The sequence below is a fragment of the Ascaphus truei genome, chromosome 4, assembly GCF_040206685.1.
Source record: "Ascaphus truei isolate aAscTru1 chromosome 4, aAscTru1.hap1, whole genome shotgun sequence".
In the NCBI taxonomy this organism is placed as follows: domain Eukaryota; kingdom Metazoa; phylum Chordata; class Amphibia; order Anura; family Ascaphidae; genus Ascaphus; species Ascaphus truei.
Window position 1 is genome coordinate 231,708,871 of NC_134486.1, and position 23,311 is coordinate 231,732,181.

Sequence of the window (23,311 nt, forward strand, 5' to 3'; positions counted from 1 at the left end):
ATCTAGGACCTCCCTAAGCAGTTACCCACCCAACTAGTGGGGAGTTGGGGCCTACCTGGAGTGTAGGTACCTATATGGGTCAGAAGCTGCACTCGCTCCCCGCACCCTTCCTTCCCTATAGCTCCCTGACTCCAACTCTCTTAACTGCAGACTTCCTTTTCCAGCTCCCACTAATGTAAGTGGCAGGGTCCCTAACCTGAGGGCTGCCCCTGGCAACACTCACCTTACTGGGGAGCTGAGCTATCTTGGACCAAGGGGGTGCTGGCCTAATACAGGGGAGTCCCTCTCTCCTGCACCCTACCTCCTTCCCTTGTCTGTTCCTTCCTCTGACCTTCCTCTGACTGACTAGTGTGCTCTTTTGCCCGCGAAATGTATCCACTTGCTCTCCTGGCAGTCCTGCAGCCCTATTGGCTCCTATGAAGCACCTGATGTGCTTGGCCCTAAGCCTCATGGGAATTGTAGTCCCAGGGCACTTACAATAACATTGGGGCCGCGTGCGCTCCTTCCCTCTGCCTACACTAACTCCTAATGGCCGCCGCAACCCTTCCTGCGCTATCCCTACTCTCGCGCGACTCTCCTGCGCTTTGCCTGCCCTCACGCAATTGTTCCCTGGCTCTAGGGTTCTCCATGCGCATGCGCGAGCTATCTGGGCCGCCGGGGACCTACTGCGCATGCGCGACCCTGCAAACATGGCGGCGCCCTATCCGCCCGGCTCCGGGAGCGCCGGGAGCCCTGAGATGCGCGTGCGGCCTTGGCAACCGGCCGCACGCGTCCCCGGCAACCCCCGAGCCGGGACTTGACCGCCCTCTCCCCTGCCATCGCCGAACGGAGCCGCCATTGGACGCGGCGGCCCCCGCGATCAGTAGTTAGGTGAGGGGGGTGTGGGCGTGCTGGGGAGACCTGGCTACACGTTTAATAAAGGTGATTGTTATAATCTGTGTGTTACCATTATTTGTTCCTGCACGGGGTTATCCCACTTAGTTAGGAACCTGTACAGGTGGAGGCGCTGTCACTGTAAGTATCGTTTCAGGATACACCCCAGGTTCCCATCAGCGGAGGCTCAGGCCTCCTGTGAGCTTGATAGGTATTGCACCACACCTGGTAATACATGTAGATTTCCCCACATGGTCCCTATCTGCAATTGGGGGGGGGGGGGGGGAGTGGGGGAGGGAGAGGGGGGAATGTGTTACACATAAAAACCAGGGGCAGATCAAATATAAGCTACCTAACTTACACATAGAAACTATTTACACAGTGAAGCTCCTCCACTTGACTCTCCTTGGAACCTGATTCCAGAGCACTCTGAGAAACCATACATACCTACCTTCTAGTGAAATCACTCATCACCATGCCTCAGGGGGAGTGGCTTGACTTATGCAAAGTCACCATGTGCAAGATGACGGGAATAGGGCGTCACCCAGCATGAACCCATACAGTTAACCCTTTAAGGCAATAGTAATCCCAAAGGGGACATCCCTTCACGGGAATGTAATCTTTGATAAATCTGGTGCAATGTGTCTGCTCCAGTTTTGCAGCCTGTGGACTTGAATACATAAACCCTGAAACGTTTGTCTATAAGGCCGAGTCCACACAAGGACAGGCCGCGCTGAGCCGTGCGGACGCTCAGCGCTGAGCCCCTGCATCCTAAATGAGGATGCCTTAAGAGGGGGCTCGCGCGAGCATCCGCAGGCGTGCGGAGGCTTTGGAGTTTTCAGCCGAGCGCCAAGCTTTTTTTCAGCGCGCTGTCGGCTGAAAACCTCCAATGAGAGTGGGGCTGCGTCAATGTCACGGCGCCGTGACGTCGACGTCAGTGCGTAGCGGGCGATTGGCCCAGCGACGTTACTGCCCCGCCTCCCTCAGTCTCCCCCCACCTCCGATCGCGGACGCTGGCTCGCCTGTATGTACGTGGAATCGCACAGCTTCTGCAGGCGAGCCTCAGCGTCCGCTCGGTGCAGCCCGGCTCCCCCCCTCTATGGCCCGGGCCTAAAGTAGCTTTCAGTACCCCTGTTCTTTTGATGAAGACAGAAAAGCAATATCAGTGGGTTGAAGTTTAATGGTAAAATGGATTACAGAGAACCACTGCTTTTCATTTACAAGCCTAATTGTTTTTATGTTCTGTGTTAATTGTATAAGGATAACAGAAAAAACAACAGCAAAAAACAATGTGCTTCGTGCCCCTCTGGCATCAAATAACTCTGATTCAGGTCATATGAATGTAATATGGTCTTCTAGCATAGAAAGGGTTACATTTGTGTGCTGCTGTTGAGAAGTGGCAGCAGTGTTGCAGTGCTGTAGATAGAGGGAGTCGCTGCCTATGTGCACAGAGAGAGAGGCAGGGACAGGAAGAGGTGGTGTGTGAGGCAGCTCCTCTGTGTGTCTCAGGAGATACAAGTGACTGATCAGCAGGGTCACAGAATGGCAGCCAAGGTAAGAGGAACCCGGGGAGAGGGGGATCCTGAGACTGTGTGAGGTGAGGCTCAGGGCTGTGTGCCGAGCAGGCACTTTATATGGGACAGGAGAGGAGTGGGCCCCAAGGGGAGGGAGAGGGGAGTTTGCTGAGGGATAAAAGGGAGGAAACAGACAGGGGGAGAAAAAGAAAAAGGCAGATATATTTAGTGAGAGAGAGAGAGATCCTAAGAGGCAGCAGAAGCAATAAGAAAGGCAGGGAGACAGACATATCTAAAGAGAGGAAGCGGGTTAAATGTACAGAAAGGAGACGAGGAAGTGAATGGAGGTGGCAGAACGAGAGAGAGGATGAAGGGAGAGGGTATGTGGAAGCTTCAGGTCTAAAGAGAGAGAGAGAGATAAATATAGAGGGAGAGAAAATAAAACAGTGTGGAAGTGACAGTCTAGAGAGAGACCTGTGTGGATTGGGAATGAGTCAGATTAGATAGTGATAAGAGCTGTGAAAAGTGACAGATCCATATGCGGGGGGGGGGGGGGATTGAAGTGACATTTCCAGAGAGATTTAAATAGGGAACAGGGCAGTGAGAAAGTTGGAGATTCAGATTGAAGGTCTACTGTATGAGACTGATTGATTGATTGATAGATCCTGGGGGAGAGATACAGAGGAAAAGTACTTGAGTGATAGGCAGCTGTATACGAAGAAATAGAGGAGCAGGAACCCTTATTGCCTATGCTCAGGATCCTGGGGGTGTATCCCTGTGTTACCATAATCAGTAAGTGTTTTGCCATAGACACAGTGGCTGCTGTAACTTCTGTTAGGTGTATTTACTTGAATGAGCTCACAGCACCTCTGTTTCCTCCCCTGTGATTGTAGTTATCTCCTTATTGCATTGCCCATGCCAGTCTGCAGCTCACATGAGCTGAGGGGCTGGACCTCCTGCAGCCAGGCCCCAGGGTCACAGTGTTTGTCAAATGACATGAACACAGCAATTGGGTGGTGCAAACTCCAGGGGGCAAAGATCAGTACTGTTTTACTTTTCCAATATGACAATTGACACTGGTCTTTATTCCCTGAGTTACAGCAAGGGGTTGAAATGACACCTTCCCTGGGAATAAAGGCTTCACAGCCTATTGAATAGGGGTCATAGTGTTATAGTATATACCGGTAGTATAGTTTTTTTTTTAATTTGCAAAAATTAAACTGTTAATATTTCAACAATGATAGCATTTCTTTAATATCTTTTACTCTGTGGTAATTAACGTGCAAAAGTGCCCCAATCGGCAGCAGGAAGAAGCATTTCTTTATTTTTTTTTGCTCTGAAATAATATTCCCTCATCCCGGTTTAAGTCAGTAGGAAATGAATAAATCTTTCCATTTTCCTGCCAAATATTCCTGAAACCAGTGCTATACTGTATGCTGCCCAGGTTGGCGAAACACTTTCCTTCTTGGATGTCAATGTCCCTTTTAGTAATATGCAACCTGTGTGTATTTATTTTCACATTCGGGGCTGTGAGTAACATATGATGGGTGTGGTGATAGTGAGACTAGGATATGACTCTCTTAAACTTGGGGGTGGAGATTTAGGTGAGGGCTGGGCCCGGAAGAGTTTGGCTTGATCCAGAGGTAAAACTTGTAAGGACATTTAAAGGTGCAATTAATTCCTACAGCACACTAACATAGAGATCCGTGCACAATGTTATCAGAATGAAAAGAAAAAAGTTGTATCGTTTCAAATGATTGTTGAACACTATTTTTTAACCCCTTTGGGCACAGCAGAGTACTTGCGCACGGCAATGAAAAATACCCGTCTTCCTACCACAGTGTATTCACTGCCGACGCACGGCAGACAGCGTTAGTGCGGCAGCTTGGTGGAAATGCAAATAAATTTGTATTTTTGAGCAGCTGCCGTGCCACGTGACACTATGGGCCAATCACAGTGCGGCCTACCGTTGTGACATCATGGCCACACCTCTTAGCTACACGCGTCACCGTTTGGCCTATAGGCACTAAGTGCACGCACCACGTCGTATGCGTGCCTGCACTTAGTACTGTATAGTACATGCCTTAAGCTGCAATGCTGGCCCTTTTGCTGACAAAGTTTACTTGTAGAAAGCAGTTTTTGTTGAGACGTTATAGTGATAACATAAACTTCCAAGCCCTCAAACTTGAACTGAATATAGGCCTAAAGTGCTGGCTAATCTGTGACATCTTTCAGTAACCACCAATAGTGTAGCTATCGGTTCAGTATTGGGTTAGTGTGGTCATGAGTTGGTTGAAGAGTAAACATAACAGCACATATTTACTAAGTAAGCTGTTATATTCCACAAGACCCCTTCCCAGGAAGACACACTACGGCCACTTCAAGTACTGTTGCGGCTGCGTTTATTCTAAAACTTACCCGGAATTGTTCGGGGCTGTTTGCTTTTACAGCCGAACTTGGCCGCACGCCAGCCGCATCTCCGTTCAGCGCTAATGGCGCTGAACAATGAAAGAGCCTGCGGCGCCGAAACAAACAAAAAAAAAGCCCGCGTCTGCCCGCGGTTTAAAAATTCCCGCGGTGGCGGCCGATTTAGACTAAAGGCGGCCGCCACTGTATATGGGCTGTGAAGAGTCTTCCAATGTGTATTATGGAATGGCTCTGCCTAGTGAATATGACCCCATGTTTCCGGTCAAACGTATGTTTGTCCTTTAAAAGCAAAATACTGAGTTATTAATATACACTCTCTATACAGATGTATCAGATGTTGTTATTAAAAGCAAAATAACGCACAAAATAAAGTGTGCGTTATCTACTTAACCGTTGGTTTTTTTTTTTTTTTTTTTTTTAAAAGCAGTAGTGTTGCCTGCAAAGCATTGCATTAATGGGGGCAGTAGCATCTGCTACACCTGTATTTAGGGGGGAATAAAACGTTTTTTAATTTTTCTAGAAAATATGCTGTGAATGGCTTCATTTAAATTAAGGATTTCATTTTTCTGACCACATTTTGGCATTTTTCCAATACAGTATAACATTTTGGGGGTATATTTATTCAGAGACACTGCTCTGTAAAGGCATTTTATGGCCCATTGAAGGTGTAAGGTGTCTTACAACTTATCTGTAACATTTCCTCTGTGCTTCAATTAAAACCTTTTCAGCACATCTTTAAAGCTGCAAGCCGAGACAATTTAACCAAATAAATACTGTAGAACAAAAAGTAATTTTGTTGGTTGATTATGGTTCCACAGTTGGGTGTTTTTTATTTATTTATTTTTTAATGCTGAAGCACTCAGAACTATTTGCTTGTATAGTATCCTTGTCTGACTGTATTTCAGTGGAGAGATAACACTTCATTACAGGCATACCCCGCATTAACGTACGCAATGGGACCGGAGCATGTATGTAAAGCGAAAATGTACTTAAAGTGAAGCACTACCTTTTCCCCCACTTATCGATGCATGAACTGTACGGCAATCGTCATATACGTGCATAACTGATGTAAATAACGCATGTGTAACATGCTCTATAGTCTCCTCGCTTGCGCACAGCTTCGGTACAGGTAGGGAGCCGGTATTGCTATTCAGGACGTGCTGACAGGCGCATGCGCGAGCTGCCGTTTGCCTATTGGGCGACATGTACTTACTCGCGAGTGTACTTAAAGTAAGTGTCCTTAAAGCGGGGTATGCCTGTACAAGCCTGTGAACCCAATTTTGAATCCTAGTCGGCTCTCCCTGTGACTTTGGGCCAGTCACTGTATATCCCTGTACATCATTATATTGTAAGCATCATGTGAGTAAAACAATATCAATATATTTTAGATTTGTTATGTATGTGTATTTTTACTTTTACTGTAGCTTAACTATACAGTATATACAATGCACAAGTGTCCATCCAACTTTGATCTTCCTGCAAGCTTTTTGCTACCAGTTTATATTGGATATCAATAGAAAGCTCTTAGCAAATACTTTCCAGGAAAAATAGTCAAACTTCCAAAATTCGGAACACTTGCGGGCAGTATTAGGATGACTGGATTTATGGAATCGTTCTATATTAAACTGAACAAAGTGCATGAAATGTAATAATTAGGAGAAGGGGGTCCCTGCACACAAGGATACAAATGGTGTGCACAACTTCTGCCAGTTTCTCAAATAGGAGAGAACGACATTGCTGTCTGTTGATTTAATATACCGGTATATAATATATTATATTATGATATCATACTCTCCAGCTGTAGCTATTTAGCAGACAGACTACATGTTTTGGGTCCCATAAGTTCAGGTGCATAGGAATTCAGCAGGACTAAAGGCGCTCCGTTATTACTAAGGCTGCGGCCATAGTGAGCGCCTTTAGCTTGAATGATTTGTTGACTCCCTTGCGCGAGAGACTGCGAGGCGTGGTCGTGACATCATCCGGCTTGGTTCGCCCTGATTGGCTGAAACGGAGACGCGGCCGTTGTGCAAAAATTCACATTTCTTTGTCTCCTCCAAATCCTGTCGTGCTGCCGCGCGCTTCGCATTGCCACAACATGGCCGGACTGGTTTACTTACCTGAAATTGTTCATACCGCGTACGCAGTCGCCTGCACTTTATCCAATGCCTTAATTGTTTGTGCAAAATGTTAGGGGAGTGGGGGGGTCTGTGATATCTAGGGCTATATAAGAATGTTCTGTGTTCACCGTTGCGCAAATGCTTGCCTTTTGGTTCCATGTGCATTCAACAAACAAATGATAGGATGTGGGATTCATCAAATCTGTGTGTGGTTCAGAATGTTATTACAGCAATATTGGCGTTCTAATTTGGTAAATGATGATGTCCCCTAAATGCTTTTATCTTGACACAGCTGGGATATATATATGTAAACACTGTTTGTTGTGACCGCAGTAGATTAACAAAAAAAGGCACAACATGGTTTTTACCCCCTTAAATTATTTGTAACCAGCTGTTCTTAATAGAATAAATATACTTTTGTTTCTGAGCAAAGTCTCATAGAGCAGTGGATCACAGACTTTTTTTTTTTAACTCGCTCACCCCCAAAATCAATTGTTTTGGCTTTTTGGGTCCCTTTCTATATTCTGTTCACAAATCAAGATGGGGCCCCCAAAAATCCCATTTGAAAGAATACAGATTCCAATACTGTATAATAACTGGTTTATTGATGCAGGGAAAGTGCCTTCTGGTGTGCCTCTTTTATTGAGTTTTACGTAAAAATAATAAGCATACAAACATACCTAGACATCAATAGACATACTGTAGGAAATAGGGGGAAAAAAACTGTATTTCAAAATAACTTCAAACTAGAAACTATTTGGGGAACTTTCATAAGTGGCAACAAAAATAGCAAAACATTGCTCAATTTAAGAATTATGTTGAAATAAAAAAAAAAGAGGAAGGTACAACCTGGGTACTAATTATCGATTTGCATTGCAGTTCAGGTGAAACAATCTAGCCTATTCATTAGCCAAATGATTTATTATTTTTTTCTTGCACCCGCCTAATATTAAAAAAAACAGGCCCTGTTATTTTTAAGGCTGATTTCAAACCGTTGAGTAAGACAATTACAGAGAAGTTGTTGGGGCAAAAAATAAATTATTTATAGCTGCCCAGAATGGGAATCCCTGTCCTACTGGACAGGCAAGAATGGATTCATTGGAGTGTGTTCTGTACCAATGAAAACAACAATGTGTTTTGGCACAAAGCATAATTTTCATCTTAGTTATGTGAAATATAGGAAACTTGCTAGTCAAGATTCTTACAGCTAAGGCTGCGGCCACGCTGCTGCTGAGCGCGCTCATGCTTGAGAGCGGTGATGTCACCAACTCTCCAAGCATGAGCGCAGGCTGTCCTGCAGAATTTTGCGAGCGGGGTGGCTGGGGGCGTGCCATTGGCTGGATCTGGGCTATTTCTGTGTGTGGCTATGTGTGGTTGTGTGCATTGACTGGTGCTGATTGGTTGCTAAAGGGTCATGTGACAGGGTTATGTGTCAAGGGATACTCGAGACACTCCACTGCAGAGAGCCTCAATGGAGTCCCGATTGGACTCCTCCTCACCACAATTTACCTGTGCCGGGCTGGAGGGGATGGTACCGTGCTTCACGCTGCGGCAGTAGTGTCCGAAAACCACCAAGATCCCACAGCAGATAAGGAGTTGACATCAACTCCTTATCTGCTCTACCTACTCCCTGGCAGCACCACATAATTTGGGTTTGAGCGAGGTTTCCGCCACTGTCTAAGATCCCACAGCAGTTACAATAGTTCAGTGTGTGCTGGTCTCATTGTGGATTTGCGAGCGGACTGCGATGACATCAATACACAAAACGTGGCGTCCTGACGCGTTTCGTCACGTGTTGTGACTTCAGAGGTTCCCAACAAGAAATACGGACGCGCTTATAAAGCTAACGTATCTAGGCAACCAATAAACATTGCCAATTAGATCCGTAAATTAACCCAGCATAGTCATTTACAACTGATACTAGCATAATAACAGTGCGTGTGTGACTGGTGGGGTGAGCCACGTTATAAAAACCACTTATACAACCACAAATAATTGTAAAATGCATGAAAACAAATTGGAATGTTACAATAATGAAAAAGAAAAAGATGAGTACTGACACTAATCAAATAGCATAGCTATATAGGGATTAAGTATGAAAATAAATATATAGTGTGTGTGTATATATACATATATACATACATACATACACACACACACACACACACACACACACACACATACTCATATGGGCAGTACTCGGCATATAATAACTAATTAATATAACTGTTAGAAAATTGCATGTAATCATAGAGGGACATAGATAATAAAACAATCAAGAAATATAATATCAAATGATAAACTGGAGAAACCTGAAAATCAAAGCACTGCTAACACAATGAACTATGAATATTAATATAATAAATAATTAAAAATAGAATTAAACATATTTTTGCAATTGCATATGAACAAATAAAACTAATGGTAAAATGAGCTGGAATTGAGGATAAGTTTGAACTAAGTGAAAATTGAAACAGATGTGGAACCAGTGGGGGATGGAAAAAGATAAATGAATTGGGAAGCTGCTATAAGTGAATGCATTTAGACTAGAATGCTGATGTCTATGCATTCATTCAGACCAAGTGGAGCGAGTGTTCCAAGGGTGCAAATCCAAAAGGATTAACGTACATATAGTGCCTTAAACCTATCTCCTCCTATTTTGGAAGCATTGATGGTTTCAAGGCCTATAACTCTAAGTTCAGACGGATCTTTAGAGTGAGCCTGTGCAAAGTGCCTTGGGACACGGTTTGTGAGCACTCCCCTAGTAATTGCTCTACGGTGTTCTAAGAACCTGACATTAAAAGGTCGCTTGGTGCATCCTATGTACTGTATATGTCAAGGACATAATCGAGATATATGACGTGTAGTGAGGCAATTAATATTTCTATAAATATTGTGTGTGGAGCCATTTGTATGGGAGGTAAATGAATTGCCAGACACAATATGCCTACACATTAAACATCTTGTTCTGCCGCAACGGAACTTTCCCTTGGGCTTGTTGTTTTTTAGCCCTGGGATAGCCAATAGTTTCAATCTGCTCGGTGCTAATGTATTTTTTATATTTTTCCCTTTCCTGAAAACAGCTTGAGCAGACTTTGTTAGCTGGTTTTTCAAAGGCGGATCACAGACAAGCACGTTCCAATGTTTAAGTATTTGTACCACTTTATTTGATTGACTGCTGTATTGTGTAATAAATGTTGTATTATTTACAGTAGCAATCTTCGGTGCTTCCTTTTTGCCCAGGTTGTGTTTATTTTTTCATTTATTTAATGACACTGATCTCTCAATAGATCTTACTTGATATATGATTTCGAGGACAAGATCAAGATCATGTCCTTTTTGGACAAAGTTGCTCACTAGCTGTTTTGGATTGTTCATCCAAAACAATATAAGACGAACAATTGCGTCTCAGTCTATTAAATTGGCTGAGAGGAATATTTTGTAGCCACTTTGGATGATGGCTACTTGCTGCATGAATATATCCATTAACGGCTACTTCCTTAAAATGAAACTTAGTTTGAATTAGGTTGTTATCGTTTATTGTGAGCAAAAGGTCCAAGAATACAATTTGATCTTTGCTTATCTGATATGTAAATTTAAGACCCATGTCATTATCATTGAATCCAACAAAGATCTGTTCGAGGACGTCTCAGTCACCATCCCAGATGATCAAAAGGTCGTCTATGTAGCGGCCAAAGTATACCAGGCCCGCACCCAGCCGTGCATTGGTCCAGAGATGTTGCTCCTCCCAGAACCCCATACCGTCCCACAGGTTTGGAGATGGAAGACATCCTTGAACAGAAAGTAGTTGTTTCCAAGAATGAATTTAATACAAGTAAGCAAAAAATTGCATTGTGTCTTGTGACAGGGTAAATAAAAGCCACCAGCTATATGTCTGGCAGACATATGTTTAGTCTGCAGTGCAGCAGTGATGAGGTTAACTTCAGCTGAGAAGCTTATGGCAATTAGTTGAATCCCAGCTGCCTAATCAAGGTGTGTTAAAAACCCCTGGATGTGCACACATGCCTGGCTGGTCAGCAGACAGAAGTGAGTTACTGGAGAGATTACTGAATCTAGGTCTGTCTTCTTGTATGCTGCCTGAAGGAGGGAAATACCCTGAAAACTCTGGAGAGAGAACAGCTTGATTTAAGGTCTGTTTGCAAAGTACATTTTGATGAACTGTTGTGTCCTGCACGGTGAAGAAAACCTGTTTTGTTTACATGCTGAAGATAAGCTATCTTTCTTTTGTTTGCTGAAGAAAAGCTATTTTTGTTGTGTGTGCTGTATAATTTAAGGCTAAATAAATAAGCCTTATCAAGGAAACCCCGCGTGTGTAGTTGCATGTACCCTGCAACATGTCTCTTGTAGATTTGCGTCCCTGCTGAGGAAGTATTCTATTGCTACCGGTCCCTTAACATTTTCGATACATGTATAGAGCGACCTGCATATCACATGTAGCCCACAGATATGTGGGTTTCCATTTAATATCAGAGATGGAGTCGTTGACATGGAGCGTGTCACGAAGATATGAACGTAATTTGACCACATAGGTTTGAAGAAAGTGATCAACATATCTGGACACGTTAGTCATCGACTCCACCCCCGGGTTTTTAGATATCAACCTTTGTGCACCTGGAGGTGGGGGTATATTAGTATGGGCATGTCATTCCTTCACTGCACTACCCTGAGGAAGGCCCCATTTGTGGGTCCGAAACGTTGGTGATTTTTGTCTTACTTTTCTACAATATATTTTCTGCAATCCAAACATGAGTGCTATATGCTGGTTCCCGTGCGAACGGTATTGTATATCTACTTATTATGGGACATGCACCTACTCTATTGTGTTACAATTGGAGTGCCGGATGTGTGTGTGTGTGTCTCTCTCTCTGTCTCTCGTGTCTATATACAGTATTACATACAGTATATGCTTTACTCAAATGATTAGCATAATAATATTTATTAGGCTACTGCCTATTGGACATACACTGGCGACACACTTTATTCGAGCTTGGCTAGTCCCACGAATTCGGGTATACCCGGGTGTATTGAGGTTTGTGACTGTTTTCTGCCCGAGTGCATTGAGGTATTTTCCAAGCAGGGATTGAAGCATTTTATTCCCTCTGGCTGCAATACTGCACAGTATATAAATATATAATGCATTACAATTCAGGAATTTATGCCATTTGGTAGACATGCGAAGCATTGCAGCCTATTAAATCCTAATCATTATCATTTAACAGATCAGCCGCCCGTCAGCCAGGCATGAACCCAGGCTGGGAAGGCAAATGCAACGGGGCTTGTCAGAGGTGAGGAGTGGCGCATTCCAGGTATCTGCCAGGTACATACCGGGTATTTGCTCGAATAAAGTGTGTCGGTGCAGTAAGCAAATATTTAAAGCAGTGATAATGTGATTCACAACCAATAAAATAACCATTAAAAAATTACCATGCGGTCAAATAGAACAAGGTGGAGAAATAATATGATTATTTTATCTGTTGTGAATCACATTCACAACTGTTTTAAATTTATACTTATGTCAAAAAGACAGTAGTCTAATAAATATTGTTCTGCTAATAATTTGAGAAAAGCGCCTTTATTTCCCCCCCCCCCCTTTTTTTTTTTCACATTCTATTTTAGATTTGGTTTTGTCCATTTTAAGGCTGCAAATTTCTCTTATCAGATCTATATTAATCATTTTTCACATTTATATCTGAATTTAGCGCTGTTACTTTTTTCTTCTCGTGTATATACACTGTCTTTTACTTATAACAACTAAAACCAGCATGTTAGAGAAATATTTTAAATGTATATTTGCGAGATGACAAAAATGCTGTTGGGAGGCATAACTGTAAAATTGCATGACATAACTGTGAGGTCATTAGAGAAAAATGATTCCAGGCCCTGCTATCACAGCACTTTAGAAGTAGCTGAAGAATTTCTCTGTTATGCATTAGCCAGGAAAAGCACAAGTCGGAGGATTACTAATGAATGCTAATCAACATCAGCATCTGATACTTCCTGGGTCATATATTACCCAAAACGTACTCTGAGATATCAAGAACTTTGAAATAATGTCCATTTTTGTATTGCTTCATTTGGGTATGTGTATATGTTTTTAACCTTGTATTCTTTATAGCAGTGTAAGGCCATGATTATACCCAAATGCTAAAATGAAGCCATTAGTATTTATTTGCACTATGGACCCTATACAACCTTGGGATCCCAATATCTTATTAAACTTCTGCATGTTTCTAATGCATTCTGTAGTCTGCAGTTTTAGCACTGTATGGTCTATGGCAGTGAGATGACGCAGATTTTGGTGATCTTTGGACCACTCATGAATTTGTCATTGTATTACCTTGTACAGGATAGGGTTTTTTGTCACTTTTTCATCCACAACACCCCTATTGTGTCTGGCCTTCTAAACCCCAAACTAACTATGTTGTACCCTGCTTCTCACTATATTGAGTACCCTGCTTCTCACTCACTACAAGAGAGAAATTCTTAGAGAAGGGAAGGGTTTTCTAGCTGGTTGTTGTTGTTTAAAAGTCAATAGGGGGGGTGAGCACACAAAATAAACATGGGCATGGCAATGCTCTGCAGATGCATGTTTTGCTCTTCGAAGAAATAGCTACAGGAAGTTGGAAGTATGTAGAGATAATCGGTATCGTGTTATTTTATGCACCATGGTGAATTTTTGCAGCTGGGCATCAATGCAAAATATCTACACTATATTTTACCAGATACCTATTTTATTTGGACTAACAATTGATATTTTAAGACTAGCTTTCAAGCGTTTTCTCTCTCCTCAGGTTAGCAATACCTGTACTTATTTACAGAGATTCCACGAGTTTAACACATACATATGTTAAATCCTAGTAAGGGGTGGAGATACCTTTTAATAGTTTGTGTAGAAGAGCAGCATTTTGGACTTTTGAATTTAAATATATATATATATATATATATATATATATATTGTGTTGCTTGCATTGACATTTAATAGATGGATTTTCATTTTTAACAGTCTTGCTCAAGTGTAGAGTTGGGCTATATATTGAATTTTGTATTATTGCGGTATTGCTGCCATGGGAGTCGTTGACCTTTTTATGGACAGCTGGTGACACAGCAGCATTAAAGAAGACATAGCTGCCCGTGTGTAAACAGGATCAAGGCTCTTATCATTGTCTCCTTCCTTGAGATTAGCAGCGCTCCTTCCTTACCTAGTGGACCACTAGGCTCTGTGTTTACCCCATTCCCCTAATCCTCTTCCTTAACCTCATCTCTGTCTAGGGATAGGGGGACATAAGAGTACTTTATTTATATTTAAAATGTAGCTTAGTAATTTTAAAGCTAAATATCTTCCAAGTAATTTTTTACATTTCTGGCAAAATTGATTTCAAATTTAATTTATTGTCTTCTGTTTTTGTGTGTACTTTTCTATGCAACCTATTCAACAAATAATAATTGTGTGAGATTATTTTAAAGTCGTTCTTATGGGAAATGTTTTGTTGCCCAACCCTTCTCAAGTCCATTCCCGTGTTTAACTTTGTATACTCTTGTGAGCACATTCACATGTCTTAGACAGGTCTGCAACCTTGCCTTTCAACCATTATCACCTAGCATACAGTGCTCCCACTGCAGCAAGGGATTCTGGGAAATGGCATGCAAATGAGCACACAATGTGTTGCCTTTTATCTGAAATCCATTTTTACATGGAACCCTTATAAGCAAATGCTCTGCTGTTCACACAACTTTTAAGCATAGCATGGGATTAGATGCAAAACCAGTCAAACAACTCAGACGGCTGTTTTGACCTTGTGGGTCTCATCAGTGTGAGGTTGGTTGTATTGGCTTTGAATTTTCAAGGCTGGGTAGGTTTACCATACACTTGTTAAGTTATGGTGGGTGAAAAAGGCCTTTTCACCCACCATAACTTGGTGTGTATGTTAAAACTACCCAGCCATGAAAATTGCAAAGCCAGTCCTCTGTGTGACTGACTGTGTGACTGGGTGGGTGAGTGACTGACTAGGTAACTGAGTGACTGGGTTGAGTATACTTTTGCGCATGCGCCAAGCCCAAGGACCCAATCACGCAGCCGCAGCACACCGCCACAATACCCCGCCGCAGCCGCACCTCGCCAGCGGGCAAAATCCAGTCGCCCGTGATGGCCGGATTTGTCGAGCACTGTAGATAGATTGAGATAGATATATCCACACACACCAGGGTTTTTTTTTTTTTTTTTTTTTTATACAGTTTTTAAGGTGATTGCTAGGTTACATGGTGCTTCCACTTTATTACAACCCAACTACAATAAATTCTTTGAAACAGGTTTTGAAATATAACAGAAGTGCTCCTGCAGTTGCCTTAACACTTGAATAATTAAATGGTAATTTGAGAGTACTTGTGTTTTGCACCAAAGCTAAAGTTCACAGATAAGTACTCGCTACTCAATTAACAAGAATTATCATTACGGTTTTACAATTACATGGAACAGTGAAATGAAGGTGTGAATACTTGAGTTAATTCTGTTGTGAAGTTGGAGAGATGCTGCATGTCAGTGTGTTGTGACAAGTGAAGCTGAATCTCCCTCCTGTTCATACATTGAATAAATTAGGAATTACACCAAGCCATAACAATAATAATCAATCATTTTACAACTCCCTTATTTTGCCATGCAGCCACCTTGCGGGTGGAAAACTGAGGGCACCTTTCTGACACTGATCTACATAGCAAAGCTCAAATGCAGAGATGGGAGAGGCGGTCAATAGTAATATAGTCCAATTTTGGGTAGGTAAATGGAGCCACAAGGGGATTGTTATTTGCCAAGATCAGTGGGTGTGCAGAAATTTTAATCTCCAAGGACCAATGCAGGTGAAATTAGGGGCATCAGGTTGGCATTTAAATAGAAAAGTACAGATTATCAGTGAGATGTCTAGGAGATTCCTGATGCTAAAAGTCTGTGGGACTGATTTTTTAAATCCATGAAACAAACAGTATATCTGGGTAAGTTGACGGGTCTGGGTGTATGTGGTTGGTGATTATGTAACGGGGTGGACTATTAACCTGCCATTTGCCACAGAGCTCGATCCGGTGTAAACTTCCATTGAAGTCAGTCTCCGTTAATGAAAATGGTGTAGTGCTGCGCTATTCTAAATGCTTATTAACCAAAATAAATGGAAATAAAAATAAATAGAATAAACCACATCTAAACCTAAATAGTGATGTGAAAAATTGGTGAAGGCTGCCAATATATTAAAGTAACTCTGGCTACCCTAGCCAGATGAACATAGAAAAGGATTGTTACCTAACGACGCCAATGAAATAACTTATATGTGCATCACAACATCTTAAACCATCAAATGATGTGACAGATAAATGGTACCAGTATTAAAAGTCCTTGATTAGGTGTCCATAACAGATGAATATCAAAGTCCAAAATCACTTGGATCCAATTGGAGATGAGTTGGTGGATATCAGCACATAAAAGAGAGAGAGAAACAAAAATACATAGTGTAATACTGCAAGGCAATAAACAAGGGCTGGGGAATGATAGGGAATGGTGAGTTCCCTAATAACGGTGTCGACAGAGATGGACAAAAAATACATTTATTAAAAACAATGATGATTAAAAACAGCTCCTCTCCTCACGATGGCAAACAAAAATTGGAATCCTACTACTAGAGCTAAGTAGGACATGCTCAGTACAACGTGATAATATCACAAGGGCAGACGCTGACCGCAACCGTCTCCGGTGTCCCAACGCTACGTTTCCCAGACCCGCTGGGGTACGGAGGTCTTCTGGCGTGGTTAGCTGGTCGGTAAGGTGCCTCGCTTCCCTTCTCCTTGTTCCGGATTCCCCCAGTGTCTCGGATGTCCGGTCGCTTCTCTCGCGAGAAGCGTTGATGACGCGGACACAAACCGGATGTGACGTGGAGGGAGGAGCTGTTACCCACGTTGGGGCCGGTGAATGTTACGAGCTTAGTCCCGTGCATTGAACCGTGACAGTCAGGGGAGATCCGGAGTGATGTTCATATAGCCCTATATACATCACTCTGGTAGAGGTGCTGTGTTGTGCTGTGTTGTGTGTAGAGGTGGGGAGGGGGGGCATTTTTGATTGTGTGTGTGTGTGTTGTGCTGTTTTATGTGTAGCAGCAGTTTGTGTGTTTGTTTGTGTGTGTGTGTGTGTGTATAGAGCTCGTGTGTGTGTGTCAGCAGCAGTGTTTATGGGTGTAGTGTGTGTGTGTGTGTGCTGTGTTGTGAGTGTAGAGGAGGTGGTGTGTTGTGTGTCTAGAGCTCCTGTGTGTGTAGAGCTGCTGTGTGTGTGTGTGTAGAGGTGCTGTGTGTGGGGTGTGTGTGTGTGTGTGTGTGTGTGTGTGTGTATACACAGAGGGGGCGGCAGTGTGTGGATATAGATATCTGCAGTGTAAGCGTGTATAGAGGTGGTTTCATGTATTTACCATTTTATTTTAATAAAAAAATCTATTTAACTATACAAAAGTGTCTATTATTTATGAAATAAGTCTACATTAACCTATAATAGTAATAATCCCAGAAGAACAGGGCATTACTGGCCAATAATGCCCTGGCTGGGTTAAAGTCCCTCGGCTTCGCCTCAGGCCTTCAACTCTTCCAGCCAGGGCATTATTGTCCAGTAATGCCCTGTTCTTCGGGAATTATTACTTAAGTAATGCAAGTTTATATTGTGCAGATTTACTTTCATTTTGCTTCATTTAATCAGTCTGAAGTAGTATTAACCTTTTTGTTCAAGGGATCAGTTTTAAGATAAAAAGCAAACACTCAAATAACCGGTTTTATATGTTTGCTACCATTGTAAATTAATGGAAAAGAAAATGTTTGCACCATGTTATACTTGATGAAAATGTTGAAGTGGAAAACTCTTGTGTATGTATGTATATAATTATAGAGTAAATCTGTTTTAAAGCAAATTCATGTGCTCATATCTAGTAGTTGTGGCACTTACGTGCCCCATGGCAATTAAGCTTTTCGTTGATCTACTGTATGCAGTCTTCCCCCAGGGTAATCGGCTCCTTAGGGCAAAAAATGAAAAACAGAACACACTGTAGTGTAATCCCATTTACTCGATATAGTAACATAAACGAGCTTTGAGGGCTACATCATCACACTCGCACCCGACTTCAGATTTGTGGGCTGTCTCTTTCTACGTCTGCTTGTGCCGCGACTCCTCGGCCTCTTCTACCGGGATTCCCTCCTCCCATTTTATGGAATAATTTGAGTCGTGATACATAATCTTTGCTAAACCCGATTCCATATTGTGTTATAATAAGGACGTACTTCTATACAGAGCTGACAGTGTGCGCTGAGTTATGCAGGGCGGAGTTCGACAGGATAAATAATAAATGCTGCAGATAATTTACAATCCTTTTTTCATATCAGAGCAGGGCAGGGCAGTGTTTTATTTATTTATTTATTTTGGTTAAGGAACCCAATAATTATATTGTGAAATTCTGAGGAACCCCAACTCGCTCGAATAGCGTGTTTAAGATGCATTGTACTGTACATTCTTTTGTATTTGGTACAATTTTAAAATGACCTGAAAATTGCAGGGAACCTTTTGCCCACACTTACACTACATTTTAGAAAATTGTTAGTTACTCCTGTTGAAAAGCACTGCCTTAGAGAGCCTCTGTGTTGGGGCTATTTTTGTTTTACTTTGGGTAACAAATGAGAGCTTTGTGTGCTGGAAATACATAAAAAATACTCAGTTGTCTGGAGTTATAGCATATTCTGAACACCTGTTCAACTCTACCCATCCTGACCAACACCCAGCAAAATGTACAGCTGCCAAATTCTAATGGCTCCTGGTTTTTTCTTTTGTAGTGTCAGTCAGTATACTGTACTTTCTGCTGTATAGAAGAATTTACTGACATAATTGACTCCAGCTCAGAAGAGTTTACAATCTAACTTTCATGCCTGAAGGCAAAAGGAAATAAACTGACCTGCAAGGGCATACGTAGCTGATATTGCGATTCAAGTCTTGTTCCTCCCACTAAATAAAGTGGCATTAACATGAAATCTGCTTCTGCACAAAATGTTCTGGGCAAACAATGTCTGTCCTATCTGTCCTATCTGTCCTATCTGTCCTATCTGTCCTTCATAGTCATCTTCAGCCCTTGTTTATCCGCTCGATGAAGGCCCCCCCAATGATGTTCAAGGCACTACAGATGCAAGCCTCTCTCCTCTACGTTACCCCAGCATATTTCCTAATTTCATCGTCCCATCTTACTTTTGGTCGTTGTCTTGGTCTTTTTTTATCCCTCGGAATCCAGTCAAGTACCATTTTCATGCAAGAAAAATCAATGTTAATGCATAATTGACATATACTGTACTGTAAATATATTAAATGTGTATATTAAAGGTAGTCGGCAAAAAGCGTAGAGCATCAACCATGTAATAAGCAAAACGATTATATTATTTCTCTGGCAAATGTTTTATTTCATAGAGTTACACTTCATGTATGTCTATGAAAGTATTTATACAGGGCTGGAAAAATCCCAGTCACCTGGTCACCCAGGCGCCTAAAAATTCCCTCCTGGCAGTTGCAGTACTGAGTAACCTGTCAGTCACCCTGCGCTGCTGTAAGCAGGATAGGTTGTGCTGTTGCCGGTAGTGTTGACTGTCGGCACTGCCCCGCGAATTGTGGCAGGGAAGAGAACGTAGTAGCAGCAGTCGGAGAGCGAGGCACAGGGGAGCCCTTTGTGACTATGCCGGCTCCCAGTGCAGCTTAAACTGCGGCATTGTGTGTGTGTGGGGGGGGGGAATGGAGAGTTTGCGTGCGTCTGTTAGTGTGTGTTGCAGGAGGTGTATCTCTCATGCACACTGACACATAGAGCCACCGGGCTCCTATATTTTTGCCCACACTTCCACTAAAGATGCAATAAGTGAAGAGATCCCGTGCATTCTTTTCGCTACAGTCAGTGAAACACAACTTCTTTCTGTGTCCTGTTTTTTACATTAGATTGCTCTGCAGTCTGAGTAACATGCAAGAACCAAGTGCAAGCGAGTGTCGCAAGAGGAGAAAATGATCACACATGAGTAAGGCCGAGCTTATGGTTTATTTATTTATAAAATGTTTTACCAGGAAGTAATACATTGAGAGTTACCTCTCGTTTCCAAGTATGTCCTGGGAATAGAGTTAAGATGACAAATAATACATGGTTACAAATACAGTTACATAAGTGAACAGGGTATACATTATATACAAGACCTTGCATACACAGTTAGAGATAATATATACTATAGGCGTATGTAACAATTACAGACCAGATTTAAATGTGAGACCGCTTTAGTTTTGAGAGAACTTAGACTGGTGGTGGCTGTGAGAGTCTCCGGTAGTTTGTTCCAATTTTGGGGTGCACGGTAAGAGAAGGAGGAGCAGCCAGATACTTTGCTGAACCTTGACCATGAACTGTCTTTTGGAGTCAGATCTCAGATGATAAGTGTTATATGTGGGAGTGGTAAGGAACTTGTTCAGATAGATGGGTAGCTTGCCCAGAAAGTATTTGAAGGCAAGGCAGGAGAGATTAACTTTGTGCCTAGACTCAAGTGATGACCAATCTAGTTCTTTGAAAATTTTGCATTGATGTGTGTTGTAGTTGCATTGGAGAACAAAACGGCATATTGAATTGTAGAGGGTATCAAGTTTTGCTAAGGTGGGTTTGGGGTGCCGAACCATATAGTATGTCCCCATAGTCGATAATTTGCATTAGCATCTGCTGTGTGATACGCTTTCTGACCAGCAGACTTAGGGAGGATTTGTTCCTTTAAAGTACACCTAGTTTGGCATAGGTTTTGGATGTCAGGGTATCAATGTGCATCCCAAATGTTAAATGGGAGTCAAACCATATGTTCAAGTATTTAAAACTAGTAACAGGAGTTAAGGTGGTATTAGCATTGGTTCTGATCTGGAGCTCAGTCATTAGAACCTTTACAAATGTAGCCTTGGTCCCAAATACCATAGTTACAGTCTTGGAGTGTTTTGGGCGAAAGCCAGATTGTCTTGTCTTGCTAAGAGATCCTCAAGTCTGGGGTTTCAGGCCACGCAGGGGGAGACAAAGACGCACTTGAAGGATCTCAACATAGCTGAGGATAAAACAAGAATCATAACCCTCACTAATTCAACTATAGACCAAGATAAAGAAGAAGTTCTTACAAAGGGTCTATCATTTTCACCAACTAACAAATTTGATCTATTTGAAAACACCAAAGACTTAAATTTATTTGTTAGAAAACTAGCATTACACAAGTTCTTCAAAATCAAAGATGGGAACAGTGTGAAAAATATGGGGTACAGTAACTTGGATTTAAATGACTTGAAAAACCTGAATTTGTTATATTAACTCCAAGAAGAGTCTAATCGTTCACCAGAACAGGGACTATTCACAACACTAAAACCAAGATGTAGGTTAACACCTAATTTGGATATAAGTGCCTACATAGAGACTTTTGTGGGTCTTGTATCAAAAGACCTGATAAAATGATCAAACTCTAAAAGGAACCGTGCAAAAAATATCTCAGAAATTGGCAAGCTCTAAAAACTCTAGGAGAAGATCAGGATATTACGGTGAAGCCATCAGACAAAGGTGGCAACATTGTACTACTCAAGACAGATGATTATACAGGACACCTACAAGCTCATATTGAACCCCCAAAATAACCACAACATATATATATATAAGCGTATGTGTCACAGAGGCAGAACATGAAACACAGACAGAGCTCAGTGGTACACCCAATGAAACTTATACACTGTACAGTGCCTAAATATATATAGATATCTTTTGAATAAAATGGTCTTTTAGTTTAACTCTTTGGCCAAAGTGTTGTAAGCCCTTGAGCCCCTACACAGCAGACCACATCTCACATACTCATACGATACAACCGGATATGCTCCGACACAGCAGACAGAGACCAGCGGATTAAAGCCTTGAGATCAGACTTTATAAACCGTGGATATAACCAGAGAATTGTAGACCAGCAAATTCACAAAGCCACCAGAATACCAAGAAGTGATCTCCTTGAATACAAACAGAAGGAGACAAGCGACAGGGTACCTTTGGTGGTCACATATAACCCACACCTAGGAGCCCTACGCAAGATCGCCAGGAAACTACAACCCATCCTCCAGGAAGATACAAGACTGCAACAGGTCTTCCCTGAAGCACCCTTATTATCATACAGACAACCCCATAATCTCAAGAATATTATGGTGAGAAGTAAAGTATTCAGCAGTACAACTGAATGCGGGACAAAATCATGCCAGGACCCAAGATGCAAAACCTGCGCAATGCTCTACACAGCGGACACAATACAAATACCACACAGGAATCGGGAATACAAAATCAGAGGAAGGTTCACCTGTTCCTCCAGCAATGTCGTGTACCTCATCATGTGCATGAAATGCCCAGTGGGCTGCTACTACATAGGTGAGACAGGGCAGGGGCTAAACAAGAGAATGAACCTGCATCGCCACAGCATCACACGCGGAACAAGAGACAGTCCTGTTGGCGAACATTTCTCTGACTTTGGCCATAAGATGAACGATCTGAGGGTTGCCATACTCAAAGGTAATCTTAAAACACAGAAAGAGAGACGGTTGCATGAATACAAATTTATGCAACTGTTCGGGACACTTAGCAGTGGCCTAAACAGAGATCGAAATTTTATGAGTCATTACTGACACAAGTGAACTCTCTTCCCATGAGCGCTATACGCCATGTCTGTACATACTGTGCTATATGTATGCACACACAGCTGTCTCTTACACATACTAATACTCCTTGTTTTTCCATCCCTATACACCAATAGGGACCACAAAGTATCCACACACACTTTTAGTTGTGCTACAATCTCTCACATTTCCACACCCACCCACACCATTTATATCCACTCCCACTCCACACACACCTTTTGCAAAGCACTGTATATACTGAGAGCTCTCCATTCATTTATATTCACACAGATACACACACACTCTTACATCACTTGCTTTCAGCAACCTTTTGACACCTCTAGCCATAAAACACATCCACACCGGGGGAAGGACCAGCACAGATAACATTCCAATAGACACTGTTGTTAAGTATACCTTTTGCTTGCTTCATTCATTGTAACATCGCCGGAAGAAGAGATCAGTGTATCTCGAAAGCTCGCACAAATAAAAGCATTTCGTTAGCCACAGAACGGTATCATCTATTTATTTATTTTTTGATTATTAAAGCTCGGCTAACACGGTACTGATACCTCCTACATGTGTGTGTGTGTGTATGTGTGTATGTGTGTATGTGTATATATATATATATATATATATATGTATATATATATATATGTATGTATATATAT

At 42.1% G+C, this 23,311-nt stretch overlaps 1 protein-coding gene across 3 annotated transcripts in view; it reads left to right on the forward strand.

Moving 5' to 3' along the window:
- Positions 1 to 2,299: 2,299 nt before the first annotated feature.
- SNX9 (sorting nexin 9) overlaps positions 2,300 to 23,311 on the forward strand; it is a 154,092-nt gene continuing 133,080 nt past the window's right edge. For all 3 annotated transcript variants that reach the window (XM_075596988.1, XM_075596990.1, XM_075596991.1), the window contains exon 1: positions 2,300 to 2,427. In XM_075596988.1, the coding sequence (XP_075453103.1) occupies positions 2,416 to 2,427 (12 nt within the window). In that variant the 5' untranslated portion in view covers positions 2,300 to 2,415. The remainder of the gene's footprint in view (positions 2,428 to 23,311) is intronic.